The sequence below is a fragment of the Clytia hemisphaerica genome, unplaced genomic scaffold (assembly GCF_902728285.1).
Source record: "Clytia hemisphaerica strain Z4C2 unplaced genomic scaffold, Clytia hemisphaerica genome assembly, whole genome shotgun sequence".
In the NCBI taxonomy this organism is placed as follows: Eukaryota; Metazoa; Cnidaria; class Hydrozoa; order Leptothecata; family Clytiidae; genus Clytia; species Clytia hemisphaerica.
Window position 1 is genome coordinate 1849365 of NW_027103473.1, and position 24461 is coordinate 1873825.

General features: G+C 34.4%; 1 protein-coding gene across 1 annotated transcript; it reads left to right on the forward strand.

Moving 5' to 3' along the window:
• Positions 1 to 5054: 5054 nt before the first annotated feature.
• On the forward strand, positions 5055 to 20709 carry LOC136798466 (diacylglycerol O-acyltransferase 1-like). Its single transcript, XM_067055080.1, has 16 exons — positions 5055 to 7111; positions 7309 to 7396; positions 7871 to 7911; positions 8184 to 8266; positions 13603 to 13655; positions 14268 to 14370; positions 14637 to 14747; positions 15920 to 15976; positions 16438 to 16541; positions 16833 to 16871; positions 18095 to 18136; positions 18414 to 18458; positions 18801 to 18913; positions 19482 to 19547; positions 19880 to 19967; positions 20336 to 20709. Exons 1-16 carry the CDS (start codon positions 6837 to 6839, stop codon positions 20537 to 20539), a joined length of 1512 nt encoding a protein of 503 aa, XP_066911181.1. The 5' UTR covers positions 5055 to 6836; the 3' UTR covers positions 20540 to 20709.
• Positions 20710 to 24461: the final 3752 nt, after the last annotated feature.

The following is a 24461-nucleotide window of genomic DNA, read 5'->3' on the forward strand; positions in this document are numbered from 1 at the left end:
TATTGAAATATTATTTTCAGGTACCGGATGGTGAACATTGAGCACGTCACTCCCCTCGTCTACTACGGACTAGTGTAATGGCAACGAACCAATAGCGCAGTTGGGAGAGCAATCGCCAGGCAAACGAGAGGTTTTGGGTTCAATTCCCACTCGAATGTTACCTTTGAGAAAACTGGGAAGTACATTAGTGCAGGATCCGTTGATTCATTACCTATAAGTAATACGCACTTGATTTCACACTTACCACAATTGTTATTGTACTTTAATCGCAGAAATTTTAGCGAGACTAATTTTAGCGTTTTAGCGAGCTTTCCCTGTTTTCGCTAAAATAAATCTCGCTAAAACACGCCAAATCGCCAGATCGCTAAAATTTATCCACGCGAAATTTCTGGTTATATTGCCTTGACACATTTTTATCAATAGGAAGGGTTTTAGTGCAAAGAAATGCTAGAAAACGAAAGCAATCAATAATGCAATACGAGTATTCGCTAAAATTAATCCACGCGAAATTTTTTGAAATCGTGATTCGCTAAAATAAATCCAAAAAAAATCAAGATTTTCCTGACTCGCTAATATGCGCTAAAATTAGTCTCGCTAAAATTTCTACGATTAAAGTATATCTTTGATAATTTTCAGTCTTAGTCTGAGTCCTAAGCTGAATATTTCTTTGCTTGGAAAAAGGATTTTGAGGGGATTTTTTATCAAAAAGTGGAAAGATTCGTTCAAAATTTGTATTTTCATTCCTCCTTTTTTTTACGAGATCGATTTTTTCTAAGCCAATCAGAATGGTCGATTTATCGCGAATAAGCCAATCACGGCAAGTTTTCAGCAATTTCTGGTCTGTAATTTTAACAAATTATTTGAACAAAGCTTCTATTGGTTGGCCAGGTAGGGGTTTCACTAAATTTAAAACTGCAGCAGTTATATTCGATAGGGAAAAGTGCCATTTGGGTTTTCCTGAAAGCCAGATAAATTGCAGACCCAACCATAGGTCGGGGCTAGATCTACGACGTTGCAAACTTGACCTATGCGGCTTCAAAGTTGAAAGTTGAGATTTTTGTGACACTTCTTAGGATTTTTTCTGCTTTCCTTTTGCATCTGGAATTAGCCCCTTCCTCGGAGGACCTCACACGAAGTAATGTTGAGTTATTTCAAGAGTTAGTACATAACTTTAAATGTATCCCACAGCCTTTCGCTTGCATTTATGATTTTTCTTTTATATGAAAAAGAAAAAGTTGAAATTTTATTCATAGTTGAAACTGAATGAATAAGAATTGATGATTGATCTAAATTAAAGAATGAAGACACTAATTTTTCAATTCCAGAAAAAACTAGCTATTTTGCAGACCACGGTTTTCTGGCCCCTTAGTAAGAAATCACTCTCAATTTAATGTGAATGATGTGTTAAGGTATGTGGAAACCTTCGTTTGGAATTTTTATCAAAAAATTTTTTTTTGTTTAATCTGATGTAAAATTTCCAGAGCTTTCCAGACATGTAATTATTGCTTATTAATTCCAAATATTTAGGATGTTATGATTATAGAATTTGTATCTCTTCCTTGTTTCCCTTGTTTATAAATAAAATGTCTCTCTTCTCTAGTTCAATAAGACCGCCAAACAATGTTCAAAAAAAGAAGAGGGGAACATTTGTGTTTTGCCCCTTTTTTATATAAGAACGGCTGCTTGAAAAGAATTTCTTAGAACAGTCAATCTTGTGACCATAATCTTTCCGTCCATAATAGAGCCCTTTAGAAGTTACCAAAACAGATGAATGTATCATAATAAGGATACTCTCGGGTACCTAATAGCCGGAGGGGGGGATGGGCTGGAGTTTTTACAAGAGACTTCACTAATTGGTTATTTGAAGTAATAGAGATGACGCGTTCTTTAGAAAAAGTAACAAAATTGTTTTATTACAGGTTAACGACCAACCAAATCAAACGAGAGCTTGTAAAAACTCCAGCTTGTCCCCGGAGGGGCCCGCTAATTAATTTTTCGAATATTTTCCACCCAGGACATTCTTATTCCAACCCCCCCGCTTATTGAGTTTTGGGAAATCTTTTTGAAAATTCCCTCTTTTGCCCTAATTTTGCTGTATTAGCCTCCTTTTCGAACATTTTCCACCAAGGACATTTTTATTCCAACCCAACCCCCCCCCGCTTATTAAATTTTGAGATTTTTTCCAACCCCCCTGCTTATTCCAAACCCCCCGGCTATTAGGTACCCGAGAGTATATGATTTATTTCGAAATACAATAGCGAAACTTTTTAGACAAGAATAATTTCATTAAATTTTTCTCGAAAATATGTTAGAGAGAACAGAAACTTCATATTTATAACTTTTGTTGTTTGATGAATAGTTTTGTTTAATCTTTATGCAAACAAAAGATTAAGGGGAAAACTTAAATCGATGATATCTCAAGACAGAAAATTGGGATGGGTCATTCCACGAGTAATAAGTCCCCTTATCTCTGAGCTACGGACTTCATTTTTTCTTTATTGTACTCGTGAAAGATAGATCTAAAAAACGTTGCCACGTTTTTCTTTCTTTTTGCCTTAAACTAAAGTTATGACCCTTTAAAGCAAAAAATCGCTATTAATTTCATGTTTTTTGTCGTTTTTTGGCGTTTTATCGAATAATTCGAAAACTAAGCGTTTAGAAAAAAAAACATGGCAACGTTTTTTTCGTCTTTTTTTCTGGATCATGATCATATAAAAAGCTTTATTAAATTGCCAACATAAGGGGTACAAACTATTGGTCACATTCATCTGCTACAACATCTACAAGATATAGACCTTTTCGCCTTTGCGTCCGCCATATTGAATTGTATGCAAAAATACAGGAACGAAAATGCCGTGGTTGGATTTAGTTGGAATGTATGCAAAACATATGCAAGTTTACACAAAGATTAAAAAGACAACAAAGCATCTTATAAATAAATATTATAATCATTAGAACGATAAAAGATGGAATTTCTTAATCCAAAAGGAAATATTTACAGAACAACAAAAGCCTTTTAGGAATTTGTTCTTAAAGACATTGCATATTCTGTTTTCATACCATTAAGAAATTCCACGAAGACGGAGTACACACGGACATCAAACTTTCAAAACACGCAAACTGAAAGCAGTAATTATGACGTCACACTTTATCAATGTTTTGATTTGATCATTTGGCGGCTCTATTCCCAGGAGAATAATTTGCCGTCAGCCGAATAAGGATTGTTTTTTACCTTCGCGGGTGATTTTTCAGTTTGAGATTCTGTCTAATGTTATTGTATTTTGAAGTGCTTGTTCTAAGAGATGAGGGAATATAATTGTTTTTAGTTTTCAAGAGAAGCAAATTTAATCTTTCTTCTACAAGATTACACTTTAATATAATGCCAATTATGCATGTAAGTTTTTATTTAATACTTTCTTTTTGCATATGTTTTGCATACTTTCTAAGGGAATTTCACCACGGCAATTCGGCAACCATAATTTTTGCATACAATTCAATATGGCGGACGCAAAGGCGAAAAGGTCTGGAGTCCAAAGATTTGCAAATCTGCAGGGTTTGTAGATTGAAATTTGTTGATTGCCTACATGATTTCTTTTCTCCGACGTAACGAACGCCGACTCAAGGATAGCTAAAAATTGCTCTGAAAGGTGAGTCCGCCCGCTGTGATAACAAAAAGAAGGGAAGTCACATGGTTTATCCTTGGTCAGTCATCCTTTTTTGACATTGCTAACAAATAGCGGTTTTTAATCTTAGTAAGTTAAACCAAAGAATAAAAACAAATATGGAAGATTTTGTAAATTTTCTGTAGGGTTTGTAGGGTTTGAATGTCCAAAAGATTTGCACATTTTGTTTTGCTGAGAAAAGATTGAAATTCAGCTACAACTCCTGTGATATCTGCAAACAAAGTAGCTCAAGAGGTACTGTGTTTGAATCTCCTTCAAACGCTGCAAACCCTTCAAATTCGCGACCAAAGATTTGCAAATATGGGTTTTTTGCAGGGTTTGCAGGGTTCGTAGAGGACCCTGCCGACGCACCGGACTGTCCGGTGTAGTTGTCCGGTGGCAAAAAGTATCCTTTTGCTACACCGGACGCAATAAGTCCGGTGTCAGTCCGGTGCTGCATACAGGAAATTTTGGACGCCGGACATTTATGAAACAAAAAATTAAGCAACACCGGACGCACTGGACTGGTCATGTCCGGTGTTTTGATTGCCCGGTGGAAAAAGATATCCTTCTCCAACACCGGACATCCGACTTCCTTAAGTCCGGTGTAGAGATCGTCCGGTGGTAAAAAAATTCTCATTTTACACCGGACTTTCACGTGTCCGGTGTTCGTTAAGTCCGGTGCGTCGGCAGGGTCCTGTTCGTAGTGACCAATAGTTTGTACCCAAGGGGACTTATCACTCTCTGAAGATGACATGGTCATTTTTCCTTTGTCACCTTTTATTTCTTTGTCAAATTGACAAAATTTAATGTTGTCAGTATCATTCGATAGAGAATTTAATAAGCTTTCCAAAAATATATACTTTTACTATTGAAATATATCTGTATCGAAAGCTATTAATAAAAGAGTCAGGTGTGGTGTAGAAGGTTTCCACATACCTTAAAATAGATGATAGCAGATATCTATGATAGCTTAAAGAATTTATGATGGTTTCTCTAGGGTATACACCTACAGCCCTGCTGTGAATTCAGAAGAAATCATATCGGCACGCAAGTGCTGACCAAAACCGGCCGTAGGCGGGCAAAATTTTGCCAACCTAGAGGTCATATTAGGTCGGCAAAGCCGTCCTAAGTAGCTTGTTTAGGTCGGCAAAGACAATAAATTTCCTACAGTTAGTTTAACTATCCTTAATAATTGTGTTAATAAGTTTTATGTTTTATAAAGAGAATGGAATGAGGCTCGATTATCGTGTGTTATCAAATGATAGCACAATTAGATTAACCTAACAAATAATGTTTTTCCTCTTTAGGTCGGCTAAAGCCGACCCAAAACATTTCTTTTGTCGGCACGCCGACCTAGAGTGTAAATTACGTCGGCAAATAAAAACAATTGTATCAAAAACACTAAGCGTAGGAGTGTTCTTGCTACCGTCAACTGCTCCAACTTGGGACAAGCGTACGCAACATGGGACTTGTTGATATCTGGCCTGTATTTACACTTACTGTTACACTTCGCCCACCGTCCACAGCCCGATGAGATTAACAAATAGCGAGTGTGTAACTTGCCGCGCGAGTGACGTCAAACACTCAAATTCGCGTGTGTTTTCCACTACGGATTTTTTTCATATTTTGATTTAAAAGCCTACTCGGTGTGAAAGAGAAATCGTTATTTTTAAATACGCGGTTCATTGAACTCAAATCAAATGACTTTGGAGGTTCGGTGAAATGGTGGTGGAATGGCTGCCCCATGTTGCGTAAGATAGTCCCAAGTTGGAGCAGTTGACGGTATCTTGTGAAGTAATTAAGATACCCTTGTATTGAAGTGACAGACTAACATATAGTTGAAGTCAAATGCTAAGAATAGTTTGCACTCTACCGCAGAGATTCGATAGGTAGGAAAATGCCACTAGAGTTTTAGCAGGAATTTTCTTGGTTTGATTTAGTGTAGCCTAAAAATGCTGTTTGCCGAGAACAGAATGTTTCTTGTAAATTAATTACCAGTCCCCTGAAAAGCTGACCACATTGCTAAGGGTAGATAGTGTAATGCGAGCTTGGTGGCTCTGATGTATTTTTAGTAAATTTTCAATAAAACCAAAAAATTTCTCAGTCCCTAGTCACAGCGTCTCATTTCACAGTCTTCTGTTTCCATGGTTTCAGTGTCACTTCAGTGTTTTGCCTTCATTAGCTTCTGCTTTCAATTAATTTTTTATGCATCTTATTTTTATGTTCAATGCGTGCGTTGTTATTATTTTTCTATTGTTTCATTATGTAATCTTTTGTTCATTTTTTATCAGTTTTTTATCAAATTCAAGACACCTTTTTTCAAGGAGCTCACTTGTTCCTTACTAAGAGAGATGTGAGGTTCAAAGTAAAAGAAAAATTATTTAAGAGTTATGGAATTCAATTTTCAACTGATTTTTCAATCGTCAATTTTTGTCATTTTTGGGCACTCAATACGCAGCTATCATTTACTGGCTACCTGGTAGGTTTCCTTCTTGTTTCTCACTCGTTCATTCTTTCGTGTTTTTCACCAGCCATCTGGGCTCAGGCATCGTGTCTCCCTAGGTTAAGATTAGGTTATGAAATTTTTGAAATGAATATTTTTTTTTACATTTTTAGGGAGAAATTTCTAGCCAATTTTTCCACTCATTTTGGTCAGTCTTTGTCAATCTTTCAGTATGTGAGATTCGTATTTTTTGGTATTAAGGCAAGTCGTTTGGGAGAACGTGACAGTCTTCTGAATAACTAATTACTTCAGCAGAAATTTTCACTCGTCTTGTTCGGCACTGCACTATGCATCATGGTATCTGTGTCTCGCATGCACAGAACTAGCAGTGTCTGGACATTGCTAAGTGTTTCGAATTGAAAAAGGAGGAATTCCTACACAAGGAGTAGGATCCATTTCCCATTGGGGAAGGCTCATGTTATTGGTTATACTGGATGGGCTTGTTTATCTTTGTACATGAGTGAAATATGAAATATAAAAAAGTTTTGTTATCTACAAATTTATGAATGACAATTTTTCAAATTGTTTCAATCTTAGAGTTTCCCATTTTTTAAATTTCAATAATCTGGATTTCAGAGAGCCAATAATATTGATTATTCTCTTGTTCCATATTCGTTGTTTTTAATTCCAAAAGAAAGCTCAAAAAAGTTAAATAAAAAATACACACAATGACATTGAAGAAGCAGAAATCATTTTCGACTTTGGATCAACAAACGAGCCAAGAGAGGAGAAAAGTTGGGAAGACATTATCTTCCCCAAATTTAAAACTTGATGCCAAAGAATTGGGAGATGAATTACCATCAAAACATCAACAACAGAATGGAAGTATTCAGCGCAAAAAAAGTGAATCAGGAAACCAATCACCAACAGCAAGGAGTCCACGAGATAAAAAGATGGAACAAAAAACTGAACGAAAACATTATCTTTTCAATAAATTGAAAAAGTAAGTACTATTTCAAATAGTTCAGCAAATGTTGCTTTGCCTTAAGTTTGTATTAAATATATTTATCAGTAACCAATAAAGTTGAAAATCTTCAATGCAAATGAAATTATGAAAGAATTCAGAGTGATGAACAGCCAATGCATTGGTTCTTTTGAGCTTAGCTTTTTATATGAAATTCAATGTAATTCGTTTTTTAGAGTGCACACAGACCAACCATCTTTTTTATCAAGTTCTTCTGGTTTTGACAACTATCGTGGAATAATAAATTTATGTTTGCTACTATTGGTAAGCTTTTAATTTGAATGTTGTAAAATAGTTTCTAATATTTGCCATTACACTAAGTATCATCCAGTCTAATTTTAGATGCAATTTTTACTGTGAAGAAATTGCAAACTTTGCTTTGCTTGCAGAAGGTTGATGTTTTTACTATTTTTGCTAAAAGGGAGTTTGCAAGTTTATTTACAAAAAGTGCTACAGATCTGGACAGAAAAAATTGAATCGAGTGCACTTGAAGTAAACATAGCAAAAATAGTGATGAAACAAATAGGCCCTTACTTAAACTTTTGTTTCATCCATTGAGATGATATAATTTGACTTTGAAAAGCGTCTAGTTAAAAGAATCACACCAATGTAGTTTCCGAATATATTTTTAAAAACCATATTTCCTAGTCATATGAACATTGTATTAAGATACCCTGAATAGTCGATTTTGTGGCTTTAGTTCTCAAATTGATTTTTAAATTGTTTTGATATTCTTAGATTCTCTCAAATTTTCGATTGGCAGTGGACAATATTTTAAAGTGAGTTAAAACTTGAACTTTACATTGTTGAATTGTAACTCTAGAAAAATTATATTAACAGAAAAACTTGTGAAGTTTTATAAAATAAGTTAAGTCATAAGTTCCTTGCAAAAATGTTTGTTGCAAAAAATAAATCTGGACATGAATGAAATTAGTTGAATGGGCCGATTTGCGAAATTTTATCCTCACTAAAATTTTACGCCTAATTCTATTTGAAAATTGTCCACAAAGTGTTTTAACCTTGAAATTTATTTCTTCGATGATTTATTCAGGTATGGAATATTGGTTGACCCAAAATTTGTGCTTGTGGCAATGGAAGATCCCTATAATTGGCCATGCACAACATTATTTTTGTGTAAGATGAGACATTGTTTAGTACACAATATTTGGTCGCCTACGGGAGACCCTTAATTTTGGTACTCTCTCGAGAATAAGACCAAAAAGTTGAAAGTTTGGTCGCCGGATTAGCAATCAGGTTGAAAATTTTGGGAAATCGGGATACGGTTTGCAAATTATTGCATCAGCCGTTTTATCTCCGTTATATTACGCCACGCAAACTTATCAGACAGTATTTGCCGTATATAGACTCTAATTAGCTAGTGCACTTGTTTAATGAAATCTAAATAACGGAGATAATTAAAAGCCTCGTGAAGTTGTCGAAAGTTTCTACTAGGCTGCAATCACAAATATCTTCGTTTCGCGTTGCCCAACCCACTCTTGAAAATTGAGTAGAATTGAGTTGGTGAGTCGGACTTTTCTGTCAATGACCTTTCCTTTGTTCAAAAATTTTATTATTACCGAATTTTTGCAAGCAAGTTCTAGCGCATTCGCAGCATTTCGACTTTTTTTATCATTACATGCGCCATTTTGGGGTCGGAGGTCACAGTGTTCAAAGGTCATAATTTTAAACCACTCATTACACGCTGGCTGCTGGCTGGCTGGCAGTTTCCTCCAAGAATGCACTTAAAAAATGGATGGAAAAATGGAAACCCGAAAACTTTTACGACCGACCGACCGACTCAATTTTTAGACCCAACGAGGACGCGAAATTAAGATATCTGTGATTGCCACCCTAAAATAAAGTGCAAGCAGCAGATAATTCTTGATGTAGATTTTAAATCTACAACTACAATAATGATTCTTCAAAATTGAAATTGAAATTTATGGTTATTCATTGATACTATTCCATTCAAACTACCACACTCGTGATGTTGTTGAAAACAAACCTACTTTCACTAGAATCGCTTTTGAGGTTAAAGTTAAAGATTTGGAAGATTTGTTTGTGTTGACAAGAACAAAAAGATAGATAAGAAGAAGTTTACTATTGTTTCAATTACTCAAAACCTATGATAACAGTTGATAGCATGTCCCAACCAAGATCACTCACTGCATATGGCAACCTAACCAATGTATTAATTGCCAGATCAAGTTATACCATGAATTTCTTTAGCTACAACTAGGTACAATTAGCAGATTTGAAGTGAAGCAAAAGAATATTTATCACCTAAACGCTAAAGCAAGATTTGATTGATGATCCACTGTTCCATGACCAGTAATTTTGTGTAACCATTGCGAGTATTGATTTAAAATTTCTTGAACAAACATACAACTTTCGACTGTCCAGTTGTCAACTGCAATTATTGGAGTCTATGCCCGGCTGAACAAAAGTCTCTATGTAGGTTACTACTGGCATCTAGTCAAAAATGAGAGTGACGTTATGTATCCTTTCTCTGGAATGGCCTATTTGATTATTGTTGTTGTTTCCCTTGCATCCATTGAAACATGGATTTATCGAGATATTTGCTGGAGTTTTAATTACACAACGTGACATTGCAGCTTCCTTAAAAGAAGAAATTTTGGCGGGAATTTAATTTGGCGGATGGTCGAAAAAGTTTTTTCAGAGGGAATTTGATTTGCTGGTTAACTTGTAATCTACCGTCAACTGCTCTAACTTTGGACTATCTGTAGACTGGAGTCGTTTATAATGCGTGTAATACTAATAATACCAATACTAATAATAATAATACGGGATTTAGTTTGTATAAACGACTGGAAGAATCTGGTGTTCCAGCCTTATAGATACAGGGGCTAGCTACGCAGAAACTTGCGTAGCGAGAAAACAATTTATCAAGCAACAACAAACTCTCAAAACGAAATCAACTCAAATGAAAAACTTTCAATACACAAATCCACACATATTATTTTTTCTCAAGAATTATTTTGAGCAGGAAAAAATTATAATTGCAATATTGACACTTTTCTTTTGTTTGGAGTTAGTGCACAAAGGTTTCTAGACGACTAAAATTGTTCCATTCATTACTTTTGGACCTACCCCGGTGGGGTGAAGGTCCTATAAATTCACCTCTGTCCGTTCGTCCGTCTGTCCGTTCGTTACCAGCTTTTCTCGAGATTGAATCATAGGAATCATTTGATTTTTGGTACAAAGGTGCAAAACAGTGGTGGCCAAAATGTGACGGAGCCCGATTTTCGAAAAAAAATATTTTTGGGCAAATTTGGGCCAAAAAACGGCTAAAAAACGGGTTTTTTGGACTTTGTGAATAATTGGATCATTAAATTTTTTTGATATTTAGCATGAAAGTAGGGTACCATCATAGGTAAAAGATGGCTCAAGCAGATTTTTGCAAAAAAATTTATTTGGCTTGAAAAACGCATGTTTATCTATAAGAATCACTATTAATAAGCATACATCAATGTTCTTAGTCAAATTACTCAATTTCTTTATGAGATAGAATTTTTTTTGCTCATGAGGGCTTACTTTTGAAGAATATGTGTGTTTAGACATGAAAATTTGGTTGCTTGTCGTGTTTTTATAGGAAAACTGGCCAAATTCGATATTTTTTTATAAGCACATTATATTAGGTATTAGCTTTTCTCGAGATTGGCTCTTTCATTCTTTATGATTTTTTGCACAAAGATGCATAACTATAAACCCTCGAATGTGACTGAGCCCGATTTTCGGAAAAAAATGTTTTTGGGCAAATTTGGGCCAAAAAACGGCTAAAAAGCGGGTCTTTTGGACTTAGTGAAAAATTGGATCATTGATTTTTTCTGATTTTTTGCAGGGAAGTAGGGTACCATCATAGGTAAAAGATGGCTCAGGGAGATTTTTGCAAAAAGATTTGTTGGCTCAAAAAACGCATCTTTAACTATAAAAATCACTATTAATAAGCATACATTAATGTTCTTAGTCAAATTACTCAATTTTTTGACGAGATAGATGTTTTTTTTGCTCACGAGGGCTTACTTTTGAAGCATATGTGTGTTTAGACATGAAATTTTGGTTGCTTGGCGTGTTTTTATAGAAAAACTGGCCAAATTCGATTTTTTTTATAAGCACATTATCAATTACTTAGGTATTAGCTTTTCTCGAGATTGGCTCTTTCATTCTTTATGATTTTTTGCACAAAGATGCATAACTATAAACCCCAGAATGTGACTGAGCCCGATTTTCGAAAAAAAATGTTTTTGGGCAAATTTGGGCCAAAAAACGGCTAAAAAAAGGATTTTTTGGACTTTGTGAAATATTGGATCGTTGTTTTTTTTCTGATTTTTTGCATGAAAGTAGGTAAAAGATGGGTCAAGCAGATTTTTGTAAAAAAACTTTTTAGCTCAAAAAACGCATCTTTATCTATAAGAATCACTATTAATAAGCATACATCAATGTTCTCAGCCAAATTACTCAATTTTTTGATGAGATAGATGTCTTTTTATGCTCACGAAGTCTTGAATATGAAAGAATATTTCCAGCGCATGAAATTTTGGTTTCTAAACGTTTTTTTATAAGAAACAAACGACTAATTTTAATAAATCGTCACTATTTTTGTTCTGAATGATTGTTTAACGTTCATGCTCACGTAGATAACAATTATATATGTGTTAAATGCATAACCAGGTAGGTCCATAAAAGTATCACTTGTTTTCTTTATTTCTACTATGTATAAATTAGTCGTCTAGCTTGCTAGAATAGACTATCTGACAAGACATGGGACGGCAATTCGGCCACCATTTCACCGAACCTCCAAAGTCATTTGATTTGAGTTAATGAACGGCTTATTAAAAAATACAAGATTCCTCTTTCGCATCAAGTAGGCTTTTAAATCGAAAAATGAAAAAAAAAATCCGTAATGGAACACATGCGAGTGACTGGAACAAAGATATTAGTGGCAAAACCATGGAGCGTTTAACGTCACTCGCGCTGCAAGTTACACACTCGTTATTTGTTTATCGCATCGGGCGATAGGCAGTCAGGGGCGCGGGCGTTCTCTAATTCTCCAATCAGTGTCCGGTCATTTTGAATGAAAACAAAAAGTTAAAAAGGGTGCGCCATCAGTGAAATTTATCGTGATATGTTATGACAGAAAGTGTGGTCGATAAACTTGGTGGAAGTATCAAAACAAATTTGTCGTGAAAGAGATTCGGGAGATAACTTTCACTGATAGCGCGCCCTTTTTAACTTTTTTGTTTTCATTCAAAATGACCGGACGCCAATTGGAGAATTAGAGAGCGCCTGCCGCCTAACCGCCCATCACCCGATGGGATTAACAATTAACGAGTGTGTAACTTGCAGCGCGAGTGACGTCAAACGCTCCATCGTTTTGCCACTAATATGGTCTTCTACGTTCCAGACATTCACACGTGTTCCACTACAGGTTTTTTTCATATTTCGATTCAAAAGGCTACTATGCCGTTCATTAACTCAAATCAAATGACTTTGGAGGTTCGGTGAAATGGTGGCCGAATTGCTGTCCCATGTTTTGTCATATAGTCCCAAGTTAGAGCAGTTGATAGTAAATTTAGCAGGAATTTAATTTGGTGGATTGGGCCAAAATCATCCAAATTTAACTTTTGCTGCCATCCACCGCCAAATTTAGATTGTTGTTTTCTTCCCCATGTTATCTATTTAAAGGCAAGTAAATTCCCGTCAAATAATTAATTTTTCAATACAGCAGCCATATTAAATTCCCTCACTATAATAATTTATTGAAACTTTCTAGTAGCCATTTTTTATTGTACAAACAAGAAACATTCATTGATACAAGTTAAACATGATATGATTTTTAAGTCTTCAAACTCGAACCCTATAACTTGAATGTGTCCTTAACTCGAACGGTTTTTTTTTTCTCTTCAGAACAAATTTAGGCTATTTTCACCTATCCCTAGTTTAAAAAAATGATAGCTTTCTGAAAACTTTTAAGATTTTAGGGATGACAAAAATAATATTATATTACATATTTGTTTCTGAAGAATATTCTTCATGTTTCTGAAGAATATTCTTCAGGCTGATTCCAATCTCATTTTATCTTTTCTAACATTAACTTAAAATCAACTTCAGCCATTTTAACATTAAGGCGAATCAAAAGCACGTTGCTTTTGAACGATTTTGCACATTCGCAATTCACATGATACATACACTGTTAAGCTTTTCGTCTTTTACTTTTTTCAAACTTTTAAGCTCTCTAAGCTATTCTATTCAGGCGGCCTTCCAGCGCAGCTGGTTTATTTAAAGATAGGTTTCCTTCCTATAGACATGAAAATGGAATTAGCTCTAAAATTTCAACTTACATAATAATGTAACACAAGCTTTGTAAAATCGCTATTTTAATGTTTACCTTTTTGGATTTCTTTACTATTCATTGAGTATAGATCTTAAGATTAAAATTTTTTTTTTAGGTTCAAACGTTTTCATTCAAATTTGCTTTAGTATTGAGAAGGCACTGTCAGAGGTAGGTTTTAAGAAAAAAAGTTTCTTGTTTCCTGCTAAACTATAAATGACGAAGGTGCTATCTTGTGTCTACTTACTTTAAAACTACTTTAGACGAAAAATCGCGAAATTCACGACATTTACTTTCGCGAATTTAACGGAAAAATATTTTTCGCGAGCATAAATTTTCGCGAATCAAGACATAAAACTGAGAATATTTTAATACTTTTTGAATTGGCTTGAAACATTTGTCCTTTGACTTATTAGTCTTTTAGCAGGCTAAAAAGTGCCATAAAAGTTACATTTTATTCAAAGTTTAAAGTTTTACATACAGATTTTCTATTTTGCGAAGAATTTTTCACGAGCATAAACTTTCGTGAATGCCCCTTCCTTGAACTTTTAAAGACATTTAACTTCGTGAAAATCGCGAAAGTTTCTGCTCGCGAAAGTTTATACACCTAAAGCAGAGTCACTTATATACAAAACAGGTTTAAAGCTCTATGATTTTTAATCCTGACTGAAGAAGCTGTACATACTAAGCGCTTTATCAAGGGTGCAATTACTTATTACAATAAGTTGAACAATTTAACCTGTAATATCTTGAAGACAATTCATATCTGTTACTTATTTTCAGGAAAAGCTGTCTGAACGGTTCGGTCTAATTTTGAACATATTTAACTTGGCCATGATGATTCTGGTTCCTATTGTTGTTGTTTTGGTGTTTATACCTCTTCCTTGTAAGTTATTCACATCATTTACAAAGTAATGCATTTCGTTAATTCTTTTTCATTATGAAACGGTAAACAATTTTCACTTCGCATGTATTTTGAAAAAGAAAATTCATTTCGATTAAATCAAATTGAGATTATAATGAAACTGTCAGATCTAATACTGACTTGTCAAAAAGTATAACGTTTTTGGCGAGGATTTCTGGTATCTGTCCTACATCAAAATGCTCTCAAAATTGTTATTTGTTTTAAATTATCTATTTGTAACTTTTCAGGGTTTGCAACAATGACGTTATGTTTTTATACTGGTTTGTTCTTGAAATTTGTGTCTTACGTTTCTGTCAATAAATGGTGCAGGGAAGAGAAAAGTGGAAAACGTCCCAAAGGTATGAATCAATATTTCTTCAATTTTATTACAATTGGTGCCACAATAACTTTCACAATATACACCTCAAAAGGAGAATTTACTTACTTTGGACATATACCATCCATTTGTGTGAAAACCTCCATCTATAATATAGAGCAGGAGGGACTAGGAATGATTAGCTTTATATGAACAATCTTCATGTCGTACAAACTGTGATTTAACATTTAGGTTGTCTTTGAGTTGTTTTTAGTTCAGGGTAAAAAGAAGGATAGGAAATTTTATCATTCCTAGTGGAAATCCGTCTAACTCAGAAACAATACACCATTTCCATCATTTCCGAGACTTTTTGCTTCAAATATAATCTTAAGGTTTCCAGATTCCCAATTCTTAGTTGCAGTATGCATCCATACAACTTGATAACAAACAGCTGGAGATATAATATGCTTTAGGCGTACAAACTCTCGCGAGGTATATAGGGTACGAGAACGTAGATATAGAACCGCTAGTATACGTAGACGATATTGGCGCAGGAGGGGGGGACGAAGTGTTCAAGGTAGTCGAAAAATTGCAAAAAGATGGGGAAAGATAAAATTTTACCTTAGTAGGTAATTCACCAGCCACCTTGGGAGTTCTTTTATCAAATCATCCTTCAATTTCTATTTTTGTAGTCCTTTTTTCTGCAGCTTCTAGCCCATTTCGAATTTAGCAAACTTTTGTACTCTATTATACAAATAGCGAGGTTCAATTTATTTTCAACCTACTCTTTATTTTTTCATTCGAGTGAGCGACAGTGATTACCGAACGTACTCGCAAAGTTTATTCTAACAACTTAACATTTGTGTATAGATTTTGCCCACTAAATTTTAAGTGGAATTATATGAAAAGAGATCGAAAAATCGTCACAAAAAAGCTTAGAGGGACAAATACTTCTTGGATTGGCTTGAAACTATTAGTCTTTTAACAGGCTAAAAAGTGTTATAAATGTTACATTTTATTCAAAGTTTGAAGTTTTATGGATTTTCTATTTTGTCCAGTTTTGTCAAAAAATTTTCGCGAGCATAAACTTTCGCTAATGGCCCTTCCAAGAATTTTTAAAGGCTTTTGCGAAATGGGCCAGAATTCGCGAAAATCGCAAAAAAATTTTCGTGTTTAAATTGTAGCTTATAATCTGCTCTTTCTCTATCTTTTTAGATCCAGAACTCAAACCCACAGGACCTGTTCTCTATCCCAAGAATCTCAATCAACAAGGTAAAAGTATTTTTGCAACCTACTTTTGTAATACTTTTGATTGTTTTAAGCCTATTATATTAAGCAATGTATTTAGAAAATTTCTTATTGTGAGAACATTTTGGAGGCTCAAATCGAGAGGAAAATTTAATATGAACCCCAGCCGAAAATAGTGAAAATGGTTTGTGTTAAAATGTTAAGTTTTTCACTTTGCATAGTCTCTCTAAGGGTTACAATAATAACAAAAAGTAAAGAAATTCGTCTCCCTAATGGTCGGGTTTTTATGCTAGCTAGTGAAAAATGGGATATGTTGTAAAAAAAGTGGGAATCTTTCGAAAATAAAATCTTTGTTCTAGGTTACCTTTTTGATTTAAAACTATTCCAAGTGTCAGGTTTCGAGGTACAAACGGTGCATACCCAGCATCATCAAACTCTATTATTATCCCCTTCTAAAGTTATAAAAATTTCGTTTCTATTTCTAGACTTGTACTACTTTGTGTGTGCACCAACGTTTTGTTATGAACTGAACTTTCCACGAACGAAGAAGATCAGGAAGAGCTTTCTTATTCGTCGTATAGCAGAAGGAGTAAGTGCTCCGATCGTGAAGTATCCAATCAATTTTCTAATGATATATTTCTTACTCATTAAGTCTGAGATATTACTTTTAAAAAGCTCGCTCCTTTAGTCATTATTTTACTGTATTAGCTCCCCCATTTGTTGAATTTTTCACCTTTCGTATTTTTCTCCAGACCCTTGGCTTTTAGTTTTTAAAAACAACTTCTACCCCTAGCTATCCGCCAGATTAGTAGGGATAAGGATTTTCTGCTGACATCTTTCTGTATGTTTTGGCTAAAATAGAGAATTGTTTTTGTTTCAGGTATTTTTGTCTGGTCTGATCATAGCTCTTGCTCAACAGGTGAGTAGATTCTGTTGTAAAATTTATTTTATTATCATCCACTAACGCTTATTTCAGGCTTTTAGTCTTCTAAGATTCGTGAGTCCCTTTTACTGAGAGCTGGATTTTGGTACTAGACGTTTTCCAAAATTCATAGATTCTTTACTCAGATTTTTATTTTGTAGATTTTCCTTGCCCTAACCTGAGAGAGTATTCGAAGGGCTTCAAAGAGCTTTTTAGATTCTATTGAACGGCTAGTCTTGTAGACTGACTTTGGCATAGCGTCAGCCCCCTGCTAGTTTGGGGGGGGTACACTTTCCACAAAGCTTAAAAAAGGTGGGGGTTAAAGATGTTTCAAATATTTGGGGGACCTAATATACTTTGGGGAGCTGAAATCTCATAATTTAAAGTGGGGACTGAATAAGAATTTCATGAATCTTTGAGGGGACTTAAAACTCAGGGAGGATCTAATTTTTGGACCTACCCCAGTGGAGGTCCTATAAATTAACCCATGTTCGTTAGTTAGTGCGTTCGTTACCAGCTTTTCTCGAGATTGGCTCATTAGTTTTTTCTGATTTTTGGCACAAAGGTGCATGACCATAAACCCTCAAATGTGACGGAGCCCGGTTTTCGAAAGAAAAATATTTTGGGCAAATTTGGGCCAAAAAACGGCTAAAAAACGGGTTTTTTTGGACTATGTGAAAAATTGGATCATTAATTTTTTAATTTTTTCTGATTTTTTGCATGAAAGTAGGGTACCATTATAGGTAAAAGATGGGTCAAGCAGATTTTTGCAAAAAAAATGTTGTTGGCTCAAAAAACGCATGCTTTTATCTATAAGAATCACTATTAATAAGCATACATCAATGTTCTTAGCCAAATTACTAATTTTTTGATGATATAGATGTTTTTTAATCACGAAATCTTGATTATGAAAGAATATTTCAAGAGCATGAAATTTTTCTTTTTTTATAAGACACAAACGACTAATTTTAAAAGATCGTCACTATTTGTGTTATGTATGATTGTTTAACGGTCATGCTCACGTAGATATCAATTATATATGTGTTAAATGCATAAACAGGTAGGTCCATAAAAGTATCGCTTGTTGCTTGGGACCTAAACCCAGGCTGATGCTATGTGTGGTATGCCATGACTGAGGTAAATTAGATTGATTGATTGTCTTGCTTACTTTAGCTTTATAATGATGTTAAATTTACTCTCTAGCCTTTTTGTCTTTTTAGTGGGTCGTACCAACTGTAAAGAACTCTATGAAGTCATTTCAGGTAAATTTATTCTGACAATTTCATGAAATCGTTCAAACTTAGTTGTTAAGTTCTTCTTACCTTTTGCCATACACTTCCCATCATCCAGAACTCGACTAGAAGTGCTTCTCCAGCCGAAGGGAACATCGATTTAATTCGAATTATAGAAAGATACAAATAATCGAGGTACGATTGTGCTAGCTCTTGATTAAAGCCAAAAATATTTCTCTATCATGGTGTTCTAATCAGTAGTGTTTATTTCATGTGTTATATATCATCCCAAACATTCCCATTTTAGGAAATGGATTTTCCAAGATTCTTTGAGAGAATGATGAAACTGGCTGTAAGAACTACTTCACTTTACAATTGTGTTAATGATGGTACTCTATACCAACGATGTGTCTTCTTTCATTAGACCTTCAACTAGTTTTCAATTCTTTCGAAAGTACAATGTATTCCAAGACCTATTCGAGAGGGAATTTGGCCTAGGAAAAATTTCAATGAAAAAAATGTGACACCATTCGCAAAACTGCAAGGAAAAAGGAGGACGAGAGAAAAAAAGCTACTTTTCAAAAGTCAAAATCAAACAAAGGAATTGAATGACAACAGTTATAAAAGCCTGTAATTCTGAGCAACAAAAAATACTGCAATTACTTACTGACACCAGTTTTCTCTTTTACTGTAGGTTCCAAACCACGTGATTTGGTTGATATTCTTCTACACATACTTCCACAGCATATTGAACATCCTGGCTGAAGTCTTACATTTTGGCGATCGTGTCTTTTATAAAGATTGGTGGTGAGTCGATCGATTGATTTTCAAGAGGAATTTTTATGGATTTTTATCGAATAAAGGAGCGTATAGACTCTTTTATAAGAGTTTCTTGACGGTGGCTTTCAATACTCTCGAATCGAATTGTAGAAGGTCTAATTAGAGAGCAGTATTGGGCTTTTCGAGAAAAATGATTTACCCCCACTGTTGAGGATATTGATTTTTCGAAGTATCGAACCCCCTGGATATCCTACTTTACTAGTAAAGACCCTTATCCCCTATCTATAGACCCCTATCTTCTCTTATAAAGATGTTTACTCCTGGATATCGTATTTTTTACTTGAGAAGACACTTTAACCCGGGATATCCGCTCCCTTGTAGATATTTAACCCCTGGATATCCGATATCCTCGACAGGGGGGACACGGACTATTTCTGAAAAAGCCCATTTTGTCTCATCCGTTTTGTTTTTCATGAAAGCGTCTTCGATAAAGTCATTTTCTTTTAACTACTTAAAATCCCAATCGAATGGTATACTTCAGTTGTTTGGGAAATAAGAAATTTTAATTAAGTCTCTCCAATTTCTCCTCAAACAGGAATTCTCCAAACATTACATATTTTTGGCAAAATTGGAATATACCAATTCATCGCTGGGCAAAAAGGTAATTTAAAAGGTTTTATATTCTAAATAAAAAAAGAATCACATTAAATTATTGAAAAAGAGCTGAGAAAGATTGCAATGAATAGAAAGTTATGTATATCGTTGTTGAACATCATTTAAGGGTGTGCTCGATACTATGTAGGGTGAATTCGTAAATTTATTTCAAAATTTCAAAATTTCGAAATTTTGTACGTCTGATAATTTCCGTAAGGCATGAAAGGTCTTAAATAATGTAATTTTTTTACTTTGAAATTTTGAAATAAACTAGAAGGTTAGGTATTTCTCTGTGTTTGGCAAAGAAATGTTCAATTCATCTTTATTTCTTCACCACAGACATGTATATGAGCCCATGTTGAGAAATAATTACTCCAAAATACAAGCCAGCTTATCTGTGTTCTTCATTAGTGCTTTCTTTCACGAGGTATGTACTTTATTCAAAATGTATCTCTTGTATTATTTCCCATCCCATCCTGGTGTGTCCCATTTTTGTGGGGATATTTAAAACCAACGAAAATAGAACATTCATTCATCGTGCAATAAATTAACCTCTTCACTCTGGTTGAATGTTGCCAACATTAGACTGTCTACATTTTCAACAAATTTAGATTGCTGATTTCAAATGCTTCATTGATACTCCTACTTATTATAACCAGTAAAATAGAGAAAGTGTGAACGTATATTTTTCTTTATCGCCTAAATATTGCCACACAAACAATTTCAGTAACAGAATGATTTATCACGATTCTGCTTTTGAATTATGAATTCAATCTAAGTTTTCCCTTTTTACAGTACGTTGTCAGTGTTCCATTACGCATGCTCAAACCGTACGCCTTCTTGGCCATGTTGATGCAAGTTCCTCTGGCTATTATGACGTCATTCATGAAGAATCCATGGGGTAATTTTGTTGTTTGGTTATCACTGATCATTGGCCAACCGTTAGCCATTATGATGTATTACCATGACTACTTGGTCGAACATCATAATTTGATTTGAAGACGTTTGGAGAATTCTTTCGCATAAGAATTTAGAGGAGTATTTTTTGACTGGTAATGCTCTTTTTTTCCAGACGAGCTTTAGTGATGCTCTTACATGGAGAAATGTTTCCAAGTTTTTGAGACGGCAATCTCTTTGGGGTGTTTTTGGTCTGTTGGGGTCTTTTGATGTTGATGAAAAAACTTTTATTCATTAATTTTTTTTGCTTTGATGCCAGTTTTAAAAGGTTGCCCGTAAGGCATAACTAAAACCTGTGAAGGAAGTGTCTTCCCCTGAAAAAATAAGTTTTGCAAGCCTAGTTTTTTTGCTCCCTTTGGTACGGAAAGAAATTTCCTTTGAGGCACGTATTGCAGCTTAGAAAATTGATTTTAATGAAAATTAATTTTATTTATTTTAGTTTTAGGGTTTTGACGATTTTTTTATCAAGATAATGACATCATATTTTATATAAGCGTTCACAGAATATTTTTATTACTACACTTGAATTTTTATATGCATGGAAAGTACGTAGTTTTTGTTTAATGTATTTTCTTAAAATTGTTTTTAACCGTTGTTAAGATTTAGTTTAATGTAGTGTCTAGTGGCAGAATCAGTCTGAGTTAGGGCTATTTTAAGGAGGTCAAAACCAAAAATGTTCCCGTTGTATCACTATATTTTGGCCCCTCCACTTCTCAGATGATTGCGAGAAAGAAAGATAGTCGTTGAAGTTTTCCTATATCATCAAATTCTATTATTCGTCAGAAAATCGTTTCGTCGGGGAAGATTACATTCAAATTGGCTTAATTATTTTGAAATTCATTTGATCTTTCTGTATTCTACCATAAAATTTCGGGAGTCACAATGCAGTTTTGTATTTTATCAAAAATCTTACACATTATTTTTAAAAGTTATTTACACACAAAATCGAAATAAATTATTTCACTTTAGGTGCTTAGTTGTTTTAAATTATACTTTTAAACCGTGATTTTGAATGAATATTTTTTATTATCAATGTTAATATTACATGCCTTTTTTTGTCAAATAAAAACACCATACCATCTATATGGCTATACTATATGACATTTTACGGTATTTTTCTGAATTGCTGTTAATTTCCCCCTAAAAAGACCAATTTTAGGGGTGATTCTTTAAATCCTGAGAATATTCGTGTTTCGCGGATTTGTCAAAAAACCGCGAAATTAAATTCCGCGTAAATTTGTTCCATGAAAATTTGTTCCCGCGTAAATTTGTTCCATTACGGCAAAAAAAAGTGATTATATTTCATGCTTTCTTCTTTTAACGTCTTCAAATTAAAAAAAAAAATTCATACCCTACTTACGAGTATGTTAAGAGTAGCTGATAATTTCACTGGCACGTAATTTAAAAAGAACTCGAACTTAGAAATTAATTCCAAAGGAAAAAGAAATCAATGAATTATATTATAAGAATTGGCATAAATCATAATTTGTCCCTGGACACACTGTAAAACTTTTGATTAACACACTTTTCTCAAGAAGAAGTCGAGTCTTGAATATTAGCCTAACAATTCTTGTGAAAGGAACGCTTTTTAGATATTCCTATTATGGCAAACGGCGGCTCTTGATTCAATAAGTCTAGATATGGTTCTCAACTTCAGTTGAGCTAGAATCTGAGAATACCTGTCTGTCTGTGTGTTTTTTCAGGGCAGAATTTTTCGACTTTTCAGTCGTCTTATTTGACTTTTATTTTGACTTTTTCCCGTCAAAAAAAAGTTCACCGACCTTTGACGCAAAATATTACCCGCCCAAAAATTTCCAAAAACAGTCAACGTCCATAAATATTCCTTCACCTATCTACACATTCCAGAGACTTTTTGTCGTTTTTCTGACATTGACTCTTCTTTGACTAATTTTTGACATTTTTTAACTTTTTCAAAGAGATGTACAATTTTATATTTAATTGTTTTTGTGGCCGTGACTGGGACTTGTGGATATGATTTAAAATCTCTAAAAATTACTTCTGACTACATCGCAACAAACTCGTGCTCAACCCTCCATTATACACCAAATCAGTCACTAATAATTACCATTTACTCAAGTCCTCAGATTGCATGTTTGTACACACGAATTTTCTGAAATCTGGGAAGTCCTCACTTTAACGGGTACTTATAAACGAAAAAATAGACACAGGTCCTTGGTATAACGGATTTTTGAATTAAAAAAAGGGGTGTGTTATTAGGGCTGTTTTACGTATTAGTGTCTACTCTAACCCCACCTAAAATTTTATTATCGTGGGTTGCATTAATTTAAAGATATAGACTTTTTTGTGTAGGTCTTCACTTTAACGGGTTGCGAATGAGGTATACTTTTCGTATGCTATGGTGTGTGTGTCTCTCACAAAAACTTTGGGGCAGGCTGGAGACTTCAAAAATGGTCCGATTTGGCTGAAATTTTGCACACTTGTTCCTTGGGTGAATATCTGGAATTGTTTCCTCCATTTTTTGAAAATTTTGATTTTTGGGGACTGGGGACGAGTTTTTCGCCAAAACGAGGCTAAAACTTTAGGGCAGCCTGGAGACTTCAAAAATGCTTGGATTTGGCTGAAATTTGGCACACTTGTACCTTGGGTGAATATCTGAGGGTGTTTTTTTAATTTTTCAAAAATCCTGGGGACGAGTTTTCCGCCAAAACGAGGCTAAAACTTTGGGGCAGCCTGGAGACTTCAAAAATGGTCGGAGCCACTGAAGTTGAGCCCAGTGCGTTGCGCACGTTCGACTATATATTATGGTATGGTCATAAAAACCTTGAGAAATCAGGCCAAAATGCTAACTTTTTTTCGAATTTTACACCCCTGTATCAGTGAGGAATTTCAAATAAGTGCGTGTAGTCATTTCCAATAAGTGAGAATCGAATTACTATTGAGCCGTTAGCAAATAAGCGACTGATATTCTCTCGATTTTGACGAAAGAGAGGATTTTAGCTTGTATCATTTACAGCTCAAAAATTCAAAAAAAAATTCAAAGGTCTTTCTTAATTTTACGGTATTTTTCTCACCAGAGATACTTTGGTTTTAGTCGGTGGATCGGTCTGATACAGGAGTGTTTACTTTTATCGCTGAAATAAATTCCTCAAAACAAGGATATCGAAAATGGAAGAACCGGGTCCGGGGAAGAGGATTGACAGGACTAAATAGACGAATAGATTTGTAATTGAAGCGCGAAAAGTTTTGATTGATTACCATATCAATATTATACACAAAGAATAATACTATTTACAAAGCCTTATTTATCATTCAAAATTTCTATTACACTGTTTTTTTCGGAAAAACCAAGACTAACCTGTACTAGCCAAACTCTTCGTTATTGAAAAGATTACTCAAAATATAGTTTGTTAAGGTTTCGGTTCGCATGTGAAGTATTTTTGCAAATTTCTGAATACCTGCAAGAATAGTCAGGCAAAAAATGATTACTTCAAGTTAACCCAAATTTTAGAGTTCTCCGTGTTCAAAAAATAATTTAGTTTTTTTCCACGGGATAAAGATATTCCTGCGTGGGAGCAGGTGTCCTCCTCAGAAGTTGCAAATTACTGAAACATTTTGGTACTGGCAACAAGTGTTGAAAAAGAAACAAAAAATTATTTAAAATAAAAAAAAATAAAATTTTCTACACCTCTGTTTCTCATTATAAATGTTATTTACAACAATATTAAATTTGGAATATCACCTCTTTTTCTTCGAAAAGGGAAATATTAAAGGTTTTAGGGCAAGATCCCCGCAAGAAAACTTCAAAGTACCATCTTTGATATTTTCATCTCCTAAAAACTTCCTTTTAGTACGATTATATTGAACAAGAAAGTGAGTAAGACCGTAGAATGGCTTGAAAAATGACGATACTTATCAGAGCCTTAAGTTAAAATATGTTTGAGGATCTATTGAATAAAATCGAAACAACCTTCATCCAAATTCT